Source organism: Saccoglossus kowalevskii, chromosome 16 (assembly GCF_978046115.1).
Source record: "Saccoglossus kowalevskii chromosome 16, keSacKowa6.1, whole genome shotgun sequence".
NCBI lineage: Eukaryota > Metazoa > Hemichordata > Enteropneusta > Harrimaniidae > Saccoglossus > Saccoglossus kowalevskii.
Window position 1 is genome coordinate 24,283,165 of NC_140656.1, and position 13,048 is coordinate 24,296,212.

Below are 13,048 nucleotides of genomic sequence, written 5' to 3' on the forward strand. Positions count from 1 at the left end.
TGAAATGGAACAGACAATAAGTAGACATATACCATAAACACAATCAAATAATACAGAGGGAGGATGATTGCGGTAAATAAAATGGATTTGGATATAATTGTCATTACTGTTTTACTTTGATGATTCATTTCTTCGATTGTATATTTATGGACAATTATCGAGTTGTTATTATATTCCATGAAATACAAACTATTCTATGTGAATGTAAATTAAATAACCTTGATGATTATTATTAATATTCAAACTTCAAGATACATTGATATATTCTCACGGTAAGATACCTCGAGAAATGTAATATTTTTATACTTATCTATCATGATTTTATTCATGAAAAGTCACGTGACTGTCTTGAAGTAATTACCTGGGAACTCGCATATAAATCGTTGTGAATAAGTACATCCGATATCATTCCAGTTGTAACCCATGGCAACGCTCATCTCCACACAAACTCCATCATTCGACGGTTCATCTGTATTCCAATTGTCGAAATCCAACGGTGTGCCATCTCTCCATTTATAATCTACATATCGCAGACCGATCCAGTAATTTAAAGTAGTCTCCACTACGATGCTGGATATGAACGCGGATTCTTGGTCATCGTTTATGATAAGCAGATGTCCGCCGTTACTCCGGCACAGCTCTTTGCCACTATCCCAGGTGTACGCTGAATCGATGATGTCATAACAGTGTTCGTTGTATAATACCTCAGTACTGCTGCATCCTAAAAATGATGTAAAATACTATATTCTAGCTGAAAAGACATTTTAGCTGTTTTATATAATTTATTTTCACAGATTTTTAATGAGTTGAATGTAAAATATATGAAAACATGTATATTTTCAAAACATGTATTTAATTTTCACTGTTTCATTCTTTAATTTCAGCAAAAATAGCAAAATTAAATTTCAAGTAATAAGTAGGTATTTTACAGTACACAGTTTATGCTCCTCCTAATAAATTGCAATAATGAACAAAAACATATTTTTTTAAAATTATTGATGACCGAATCGCATTATTATTCAATGTGAAATATTATTTTTTATTTTGCAGTTGAAACAAATATTCTTAATTCAGATTTATAAATTCGATTACACGATGTTTTTTGTAGTGTACAGGCCGGGGTCTGGGAGAAGGGGCGGGTCATTATTGCACAAAAAATGTATGTGTGTGTGTGGTTGGAGGAGGTTTCTAGATTAGAATTAAATTAACATAAACATTCAATGTAGTTTAACAAACTAGGTATAGGTAATTGTACGCTTTGCATAGGGTTTACCAAGACCTGGTCATCGGATACGAGGAAGTTTAAGAATATAAACGATAATGTTGTGTGCGGGTTGAGGAGATTTACTCAACGACGTACGGTAAGCTATAAAACTATACTATCCGATTTACTAGTAAACTCGGACAGTTATAAACGAAGAAACTGACCAATAATGGAGAAAGGTATTATTACGGGGAAAAAATGAATGGCTAAACAATAGAAACATGTCAACAAATGATATAGCAAATATAATCTTTATTGTGAGTACAATCTTGTAAACGACCAAAGGTGGTGGGCATGATATATATTGGACAATTTTAAAATTATACTACATATCATTAGATGTTCATACTTTTTTAATGTTTCTCAAAATAAATGTGACATACTCGCATCGTGGAAGTAAATTTTGAAATTACTTTGACTACCGACTACCTACTATAGCCGAAATGATTGACGGGGAACGGAGAAGGGCCAGTCCATTGTATAAACGCGGCTTATCCGATCTTCCCAACTTTGATTTCACCGGCATACCAGGTTGGCAACAAAAAATATTGATGTCGATTGCGTGATCACATTGTTGAATTATGGATATACCACCAGTGCCAGCTGAAATCAACCTAAAATAAGTTTCAATTTAGAGTCTTTCGCCATTAATTTGATCAGATAGCGAACTTGTACACAAATCACATATTGTAACCTTAACTGTCATTTAATTGTGCTGATATACTAGATATATACTTTCCGAAATACTTTCTATAAATCTTTGTACTTTTGATACCATTAACAAATATATTTGTTTACAATAATTCCTCAAATTGTGCCCAAAAGTGTAGCTAATCGAAAATTATGTCGATTTGGTCCAAAATTAGCAACATCATTTTGAAAAAAAAAAACATAAAAAAGTGCAAAATGTTAGTTTGAAATGTTGGCAGTATGATGTTCACGTGTACTAACATATATTTAAACCTATACAAATCTCACCATTCTCGTCTCGACGTCGCTCGCATAAGACGTACTGTTCATCATTGCAGTTCATGTCTACCCATTTGTGGGTAGAGTCGATGCACACGCATGGTGAATCGTTTCCAGACGGACTGTTTACATTCCAGCTATTGTTCGTGATGGGTGTACCATCAATCCACTCGTAAGTCGGTGCCTTCAACCCGATCCAGAAATTAGAATCAAATCCTTCTTGCTTAGCGACCGTTATCAGATAGTTTTGTTCCATTGCATCATTTATCGTAACCAGGTAACCATTGTATTCTATCCGGCATGTACGCGCGGCATCTGACATTTCCATGGTTGGGGACAGTACAAACTTGTAGCATGATCCAGCCAGATAGAACTGGTCTGCTTCACAAACTGTCAGAGAAATAAGATATGAAATAAAAAAAATGATTCTTTATATACGGTTTATTTGTAAACTGACATAGGAATACAAAATGCGAAATGATGCTGGTGTTACAGAGACGGGGGGGGGGGGGTTATTGATTAATGAATAAACTACCAGTTTTCTAATCCAATCTCTTTAATTAATATTAGCATCATCTGTTTCAAAAACATGCCAATGTAAAACACAAAACTAGATTTCCATTATATGAAATAAAATGGCCAATAAATCGTTCATGGATGTCAGCGTCACGTGGTACCTACGCGAGAGTACCTCATTAAATCACTATTGTGCACCCGGGAACGTAGTTATGTTAGTCGTGTTACTAAAATATATTAGTCATCTAAATATATTTGCTTTGGCCGATGTATATTTGGTTTAATTAATATGAAAATTTGAGTGTATGTATAAAGTCTCGCATCCAAAAAAATGTTATCTCGTGACAGCAACGCAAGACTCACACGGTTTTGCAAACACTCCCCACGAATCGTATTTGACCTTCACCGGAAAATCGCATATATAACATGCAATCAATCTGAAGTATTCTGTCATATGGCAATGGTCGTATACAAAATGGCATGATACCGAATTCTCTGTTACAGTATAGATATTGACAAGTTAGAGTAATTCGGCGATGGCCGAATAAACAGGCCTTGGTTGGAAAAGATGATTATAACAAATAACAAATTTTGCCTAAGCATAACAATTAAAAAATCACCCTTTCCAGCGTTAGCATCGGTTAAAATTGCGTTTGTATTCTGTGAAACCTCGAAAGGCTAAACATCGAAACACCTTGCAATAGCATTCCTGTTTTATTATCTTTAGTTTTTAGTATCCACTTTATATTGACTATTGGGGTGGTTTCTATTTATGTTATGACGTCATGATATCGTCAATTATATTTATAAAATATTGGACTCGTAGTAATATTAACCTAATTTTTAAAATATCGATTATATTTGTCAACAAAAAAAGAACCCAAACCAAATAATCAATGCTTTTTCTTATTTGTTTAATATGTTTGTAGCATAACTTGTTTGAGAACCCTTTTAATTTTAGATAAATTGGAAAAACAAATGTGACAGTACATCCCGTCATGCATTGCTGTTCGAAAACCAATTCGTGTGTGCCCCAAAAATAAATAGCATATGAAGCACGACGTTCGAAGTTTGCTTGGATGCATATGTGTAAAATAGTCCACCTCCAATATCGGAAGGGTCCTGTTAGCTATACAGAAAACAATTCAGAATTCAAATTTGCATCTCTGATTATTTCCAATGACAAATGCTTTACATCGAATATTATTTTTGTTTATAATATAGTTACATCTTCGACATTCGACAAAGAATCCGACGTGCCGTTCAATGACTTCATAACACCCTACTATGCTGAAAACTCAATTACAACCGTATCCACGGAAGTGCTCGGTGATTTTCGCTTCCTGGTAAGAAACCTCTGATGCGGATATATTGTTACTCGACATTTGAAAGGCTTAAAACAAAATGTTACCTACAATACAACTTTAAAATCCCGCGCTTGAACAATATCAATCAGGTAATCTTTCGTACGACGTGTAAAAGAACAACTTGGTTAAAATGTACATTTAAATTATACTAAAATTTAAACCATGTTGTATGTGTATAAAAAAAGTTTAATTCATGTCAGAGGCTCATATCATCAGGTCTAGCAACGCAAAAAAAAGAAATCCATATTTCCCGCCTACCTGCAACACAACACGATCTGCTACCAGGCCCGGAACATAGATCAGGCAGGTAATTACCATTACAGAACACCGTATCCTGTTGGCAAACACCGTCCAGTGCAGTACATAGCGAATCTTCTAAAAACAATTACATTTCACGGTCATCATTTATATATATATATATATATATATATATATATATATATATATATATATATATATATATATATATATATATATATATATATATATATATATATATATATATATATATATATATATATATATATATATATATATATATATATATATATATATATATATATATATATATATATATATATATATATATTGGTTTAGATCAATATACTAGCATAAGCTCTATAGTGGGATAAGAAACACAGGCAGGAAAAAAATTGTACTTTCTCTCTTGTAATCTCTGTATAATTGGTCAAACAAAAGACCCATCGTGTACTATGCTCGCAAAGTTGGCTAGCAAAAAAATCTAGTAGTCCCCAAATCTTCAATTGGTAAACAATGTCTGTACAATGTAAATTATTTGTCTGAACATTACATTTTCGGTGTTATAGGCATAATAATTTATGAACAAAATCGTGTAAAGGTGTAAAAAAAGTGTGAATGCTGGCGAAATAGCAATTTATATTTCCTTTTTCTAAAAAAATAAAAATACAAGGGTACCAACCTCCCCGTGTATTTTATACGAAGGTTTGAGTAACATTTTCAATAGAACAGGAAGTAAGTCATGTATATTTCAAGATCATTAACACTAATCAGCAGGGAATTAGCATAAGCGATTACAAGCAATATGAAATTGAAGGAAATGCTTCAGTTTCTTGTTTCTCTAGTTGTACAGTTGAATTGTTACCTACCCCCGGGAGGGACACAACATCTGTTGGTAAATGAACCAGTACACACATCAATATCGTGGTACCACCCCGCACAGTATAGAGAGTCGTCTTGGCATGTTCCCAGTAAAACATCACATTCAGGATTTCTAGCTAAATACAAATATAACTGTGTTCGTTATATAAACCAAATATTAACAATTAATAAATGGTGTGCGTACAATGTGCGTTTGCGTACAAACAAACATGAATAACATTTTCTTTTGAATATCTTCGAAGGTAGCAATAAATGACCGCCACGCAAAAGAAATATTTAAAAAACTTACACAACACTGCTCTGAAAACCAAGACAAACCACATAAACACGCTCAAGTTGAATCTCTCTGAATAATCCATGGTATTCACTGATTGTACTTCAGACGGACGTCGTAAAACCGTAAAATAAAACTGACACTAATGGCTATATGTTGCTAAGAAGACAAATATGTTAGATAATGAAATCATTACATTTTACTATGCTGCGCTAAAATACTTTAAAGATCAATGCAGCTGTGCTTGGTGAAATTGAATAATTTTTTTTAGAAAGCCTGAAATAAAACAACATGTTAGTGTTAGGAGAGCACGGCTTAAAATCTATATACAGCTTGCAGTACCAAACGATCAATGAGGCAAAATAAATTATTCATATATTTAGTGCTTTCATAATTTACTTGTTGAATCGAGCAGAAATTCAGATGAAACCTTAGTACGTAATTTTATCGATTGTTTTCACATTTTAAATGGGCCGCATAACTTATAGTTTCATAAGCAAAAACATGTTAGGCTAAAAATATAAAAAATATGTTTAGCTGTGTTCTCACTGAAAATACCGTCATTTGCTGGTTTATTCTATGAATACTATTGGTTCTGTCGGCGTCAATATACCCTCGCATCACATTTAACAAATACGTCGTTGATAAAGAAAGCCGACGGGTTTAGTGTTCCATCTAGCGCCATGTAAAATAACATAATTGCAGCCTTGACCTAAATTGGTAACTAAAAAAAAGAATACGAAACTGAGTCATTTTCTTGTATGTAATGTTGTTTGTAAATCTGTATATGTCAATCTATTGCTAACCAATGATCGTAATACACTCCCTTTCAACAGAAATGGCCAATGTGCAAATGTATTACCTCACAGGAATCACCTAACTCATTTTTAACTTTTATAAAAGGGACTATTATTTGCATAAATGTCTGTTTTGCCAACATTCAACGAACTGTTCTTAGAAGAATCCGCGGTACTGTGTGCCCGTTCACTTTCCATATCGTGGCCTCATTGCCTTGAGTTTAATGATGCAAACAGGCATTGAGAAGAAGACTAACATTCGACTATCAGTCTTGAAAACGCCATATAAACTGTACAATTTATTAATAACTTGAGATGCTGACAGTGTACTTATGACAACGATTCGAGATATTCCAATGATGGATGCTTTTATTTACTTTGGTAACAACTGTTTGGGTAAACAGTATATCCGACTTTGAAAATAATAGGTGAGCTTCTGTTGTTTATTAAAAGTATGTTTGGAAATGATCTACCTGTGTGGTGTCGACACTTTGAATTGGGCTAGAATTCGAACTTCATTGCAAAGTAACAACACTTGTGTCTGCATAGCGACAGCCATTGAATACCCCTGTTAGGACTCTGTTAACTTTTTAAACTCAAAGTTAACTTTTCTACAATCAAAATTACATTATCAGTATTCAAGAATATCTTATTAACAACATTAACTTAAATTCTACAATTTGGAAGACATATTGTTTTACAAAGTTTCGGCATTTCAGTGGGAACAAATAACACCCCCCCCCCTACTGGCTACTTTTATTCCTTATTCGTATAAAACTGAATTTTAATATAAATTCAAAAGAAGCCAAATCCTTTCTAAATTTAGTGATTATATGCCAATGATATATCAAGTTGAACATGAGATTAAGGCGATTACTGAATCTGCTTATTCTGCTACATACTCATATCTGTGCCTTGAATTTGATTCTGATGACCAGCTTTTTACCAAACTATATGACAAGAAAGATGATTTTTATTTCACTATCATCATTTTTGCAGCAATATCCCAATCTCTCCTACCTTTAATCTTTTCTTCGTGATGATGCAGTCAATACTTTCAAATATATTGATTTCTCATATGACAAACACGTCATTGCCTTTGTCCAAAAAGAATGCTTGACTAATGAGCATGAACATCATATAATGTACTATATATAGCAACGATGACATTTTGCTCACATCGCATCTAAAAGGCGAAGGCAAAAAATGAACTTCTCCATATCTACTTGACATAGACACATAAAATACAGTGTTTCTTTTAGACCAAAGAGAATTCAAATATATCTTTGATAGAGACGGCGGCAGGAAATTTTGCATGGGGGGGGGGGGATGTGCTCACCATCTCTCACTATGTGATTCGGGAGCATGCTCCTCTTTAAAAAATTGAAATCTAGATCCTCTGAAACGCTATTTCCTGCATTTTGAGGGGCAAATTTTGCTGACACAATGGATTTCAGCGTGTTTTTACTGTATAACTGTATAACTATGGCGTTTATATTATCGACAACAATGAAGAGGAATCCTTCTAACGTTGTTTTTCTTGTACATTTCTGATATAACACAACACTAATGCAACGCACTGTGGACCATGGTCAATGCTCTATATTGTTTTATTATTTTAAGTAAGGACTAAATAAAATATTTTTTATCATATATAATGTTTATATTTTATGTACACTTGTCCATTATACTCAACCACAATATACTCATCATTAAAAAATGCATTTACAACAGCAAGCTTAAGAAAGATATCTCAAACTTTAACATAGCTATTGCATAAAAAGTATGAATTACTACTTTCAACCAGGAAGGGGACAACAACAATTGTTTGGAAGAAATGGAATAATTTTATAGTGAAACAGTACAGGTACAGACATTTTTTTGCAATTGATAAATTAGATTGTAACTTAATTGTTGTGTACTACTATATTATTTGGCAATTTCAACCTTATTATTATTATTATTATTATTATTATTATTATTATTATTATTATTATTATTATTATTATTGTTATTATTATTATTACTTGTTTAATAATTTGTAACAAGATCCGACATGAACAAGTTATCATCTTTCCACAATGGTTGCCTTAGGAGAATTTGCGGAATATTCTGGCCAGCGATTATCTCCAACAATGACCTTTATAGGCAAACACATAAGGACATTATTATGGTTGGGTCATGTTTTTAGATTCCCACAAGACTCAATCCCCAAAACGGCACTTCGCTGGACACCACAGGGTCAACGAAACAGAGGGAGGCCAAACACCACATTGAGAAGAACCACTACAACAGAACTTGCTCAAGCGAACCTGACCTGGAGTAGTGCATAAATGGTGGCCAATGATAGACAGGAACAGGGAAGAACTTGATTGCAGCCTAATGTCTCGGTGTGGGATGAAAAGGACCACAATAATTTATATACTCTTTGTGGGAGATGCGAGAAAAATAAAGGGAAACTCTATTCCAACTGCTATATTTAGTTGTTCGAGTTCCATTAACAGAAATGAATTGATATGAGCGTTATTGGTGTTACTACTTAAATAAAAAGCGGATTCATTATATACACAGGGTCTTGTTTGATAAATGGTAAGATATTAAGACGTTGTTCTAGGATATTGAAAGTCATGTTTGAATCTATAGAACGCCAATGTGTAACCTTAAGGTAGAGATGCAGGTTTATGGGCACTTGGAGTGAATTTTTATTATCCAAACAGTCTTGGCTATAGACTGTTAAAATGTTGTAGAATTGTGAATAGTGGAACAAACTCAAAAAAACGATTTTAAAATATAGATAACAGGTGCAAACATTATCTCTTTTGAATGATTAACAAGATTTAGCAAGGCTGTACATAAATAATAAAAAAGAAATGACGGGATTTCCATATTATGCACTATATTTAACTTTTAACAAAACGATAATACATTTAAATTTGGAACTGTTACAGCCATTTTAATTATGAGCATTAGCAAACTTCTTATAGAGTGAATTGTTATGCAAATTAGCAATTATCTCAGCTTCTTTTTAGTGCACATCCCAGAACTTTAAAAAAGAATAGCTCCTAGACACTCTGACCTTTTGTTTTGCAATTTTCACAAATGATTTACAATGTGTTTATCTTCAAAACGCCGTCGGGGCTTTGTTTTTGGATGAACAGTGTTACAGCAATCGTACAGACAACCAGCCTGGGTGTTAATTTATCCATAAACTTGAAGTAGTGAAATTTGAGCTGCTGCCCTGTAAAATTGACAACTGGTAGACAGTTTTCAAGACATCACTTTTTTCATAGTAAACATATGTACCCATAAACCAATTTTGACAGGAAACAGAAACATGGTTCAGAAGCTAATTTTTTTTTAAATCACTTTTGACCAAAAAAGCACATTTTTTTGCATATTTCAAACTAGTGTCAATAAACAAAAATACTAACAACATTTTAAAATTCATACAACAAGCTTTCCGAAAATATATAGTTTTGTGGACAAGGGAGGTCATCTTGGTTTCCTAATTAACTAATTAAAATACCTATCAGGTAAACTGCATCTCTACCTTCCTGTCCTGGCTCTCTGTTTACTTACCTCATGGAGCTCCATGCTTACCTCAAGCGCGATCAACTAGCAAACTACAAAAACAGACAAGACGTAGACGCTTCCAGCATGCAAGCGTAATGAAACAAAACATACACTTGTAACTGATAAGTAAACTTTTCCACCCTTTCATAAATTGATTTTTCATTTATTTTCATGTAGGAGGTAGCGTCGATAGGGCGATTTAATTTTCGCGCAAAACAAGGCCACAATTTCTTTTGTTTTCTTGGTGCATAGATTTCAAGCTTTTTCGCATTGTGGGCGAAACTAAAAAATGTTTCCACACATTTTTACTTCAACGGCATTTTAACACTGAAGTAAACATTTTTCGTTTCGCTGTAACGATTATCGTGCTGATAGAATTGCGATGCAATTGACAAACAACACAGTTGTGGCTGTCATCGATAACTAACTTTTCAGTGCCAAAATACTATCAGGGGTAAATTCTCTTTCTCTCGGGTTCTCCACACTTGTCAGGGGGGGAACTCGTCTCGTCTCTATATCTCGTCCCCTTGAGGTACGGGATCGGGAAAGTCACTTATACTTTACAGTCAAATAAGACACACACAACGAAATACGTTTCAGCTCTCGTCTTAGTCGGTCAATCGAGCACTCTGTAAGACACAGCGCCCTGGGGAAAAGTCCCCAAGACTCTCACAAGGCTGAACCAAGACTCGCCCAAGACTGGACTGTGTCAAGGCTCGCCCCTGGACTCTCTCGGACTGCGTCTGTCGTGGAGTATTCGCCAAGACCAACTCAAACTCTCTCTATTCATTTTCAAAACTCTGACCAATTACAATGCAGTAAAAAGACTCTAGGGCGTAACCTTCAATCATAAAGCCAATCACACTAAGTACTGAATACGTCATATCTTTTGATTAATCGTTCACTACATTAATAACTACGGATACCAACTGTCAGAATGAGTAGTCTAAAAAGCGGCGGCTATCTGGTAATTAGTTCCAAATCACTGAGCCAAGTTCCGTCCAAAACTTCAAATAGGCCTACACGATGACAGACATAACACAGCAATTCGCTAATAATCAGTTAATTAAGTCGGTCAACAGATACGCGAAAACAAATTCATGACAATACACAAACATAAAATGCTCGGTTAATTAAAAATAAAAAAAATACCCTGGAAATTACCGAAAAATCAGCTATGAGATGCTGTTTTTAAACACCGCGGGAAAAATCATGCACTCTGCGATGCCATCTTGGTTACCTTAATCAGAAACCCCTTTGTCAGCTAGCATGCACCGGTAGCGATGTCGCAAACTACGTTGTATGGCCGTGATCGGCGACCTCTGGTACTAAGGAATTCTATGAATGAGGTATTTCCAGAGGTCAGGGTTCGTTTAATTTGCATCGACCTGTCTCGTCTGTAGTTGAATGAAACCTGCCTCGATTTACAATAGTTCCCCTTCCAATGTGACTTCATTTCGAATTTGTATCACTGGCATTTGAGTGATTGAGTAGTAAAAACTGCGAATAGCCGTTGTGTAGTAAAATATTAGGGCCCATTTCAACTTGGTCGTATTCGCACGGTCGACGGAAACTGCGTCATACAAAGTATTTTTTTAAAGGTTTGAGGGAAGGTAAATTTAGACTCAACCCACCCAATGGCGATCGCTATGTTTATATAACTGTATGAATAAGTCATCGGCTTTACGTAATCCATTGTGTCCCTCCCTCAGTGGAATTGATAACACGACGCCATGACAGTTTTCACGCAAGGTTGAGACTTCGCGGACGGTTTTCGTCCGTTTCCCTCGAATTGTAAATATTTTTATTTTATTTTTTTACCTGACGATTTAACATCAGCAAATTATGGTGTATGGTGTATTTCTAAGAGTTTCTGTTACACATATGAAGCGAATGATTCGTTTTAAAACTTATTTTTTACAAAATGGCGATTATCTCAGTTTCATTTTTTACTCAAAAGTTAAACTTTAAAATTATTTAACTTCTAGACGGTTCATTTGTTTTCAATGAAATTTTAAGGGGTCATTATTCAGGTCTATCTTAAGTAAATGGCTTTGTATGGTTTCACTGTCTTCACTGGAATAGAAACAATAGAGCTGCCAATTAGCGGCTATGTTAACTGTGAGCGATTTATAAAATGTGAATGTTTCAAAGAGCACTGTGTAAAAACTTTTTAATGGAAACACTAATAAATAAGCCATTTTGTTCCTAGTAAACAGAAGTTTTAAATAAGTGTTTTTAAATTAAAATCAGGGTATGCATTCAAAAGTTAAATAGTTTTAAGTGCACTTTCACCTAAAATGCATGATTTTAACCAAAAATCAACACCACTTAATATGGTATCATAGTACATTATTGTAAACCATAAAACTCCAAAGTTCAAATAAAACTCTCTTTCAAATGATATATAACTTGATGGGTAAAAAGTATATTTTACTCGTGTACTTACAGTAATTAGAGCCAACCTGCATCTCTACCTTAAGACACAATATAGCTTTCAAAGGGTTTTAATTACCTATTCATAAAATACATTTCTAATTCAAGAAGTATACTTGTATAAAGAATATATCGATTCATTTATTTATTATACCAGAGCTGGACTGAGAAATATACTTCTCGAAAAATGTTTAGTTATTATATATAGTTGCAATACACTGAAATGCGCAACAACAACAATCAATACAGGGTTGGCATTTGTGGCAGGTAACATTCTATCTACAGTAGAACGCTTTGGATTTATATTCACATGATATCCCAGACATGCTCTTGCAATTTAGATGTAATATATTTATTAAACATAACATTAGACTGAATGAACACAAAAGCAAATTTACTTGACATATAACTGTAATATAACTATGTGAAATATTGATCTACACCAATTATTCTATGTTTGATTTGTGCATATTCAATAATATTATATATACAATTTAACCGATCATGGAAAGATAGCCATTTACCACTTTCTATATATCAGTCCTTGCAGTTTTCATCTATTTGCACTGTACAATACACATATTTCATGACTTGTATATAAATTTCTTTAACCAATTCGCACTAAAGTAGAAACAATCCATGACTACGCACGCACCCAGTACCAGGATGCATACCGCTGACCACAACGTGAATATAACAAGTGCTTCTCGCT

General features: G+C 34.0%; 1 protein-coding gene across 1 annotated transcript; it reads right to left on the minus strand.

Annotated features, from left to right (window-relative positions):
* Positions 1–335: 335 nt before the first annotated feature.
* Positions 336–4,134, minus strand: LOC146733778 (macrophage mannose receptor 1-like). Its single transcript, XM_085490945.1, has 3 exons — positions 4,056–4,134; positions 2,243–2,623; positions 336–721 (listed from the first exon to the last, which is right to left on the minus strand). Exons 1-3 carry the CDS (start codon positions 4,132–4,134, stop codon positions 336–338), a joined length of 846 nt encoding a protein of 281 aa, XP_085347071.1.
* Positions 4,135–13,048: the final 8,914 nt, after the last annotated feature.

Bases quoted from the DNA above. Each gene is read 5' to 3' on its own strand.
- LOC146733778 (XM_085490945.1), bottom strand. From the start codon at position 4,134: ATGTCGAGTAACAATATATCCGCATCAGAGGTTTCTTACCAGGAAGCG. The intron at 2,624-4,055 runs GTAATTGAGTTT...TTTCTCTGACAG, and splicing joins GCACTTCCGTGGATACGGTT to TTTGTGAAGCAGACCAGTTC. The intron at 722-2,242 runs GTGAGATTTGTA...CATCATTTTTAG, and splicing joins GCGACGTCGAGACGAGAATG to GATGCAGCAGTACTGAGGTA.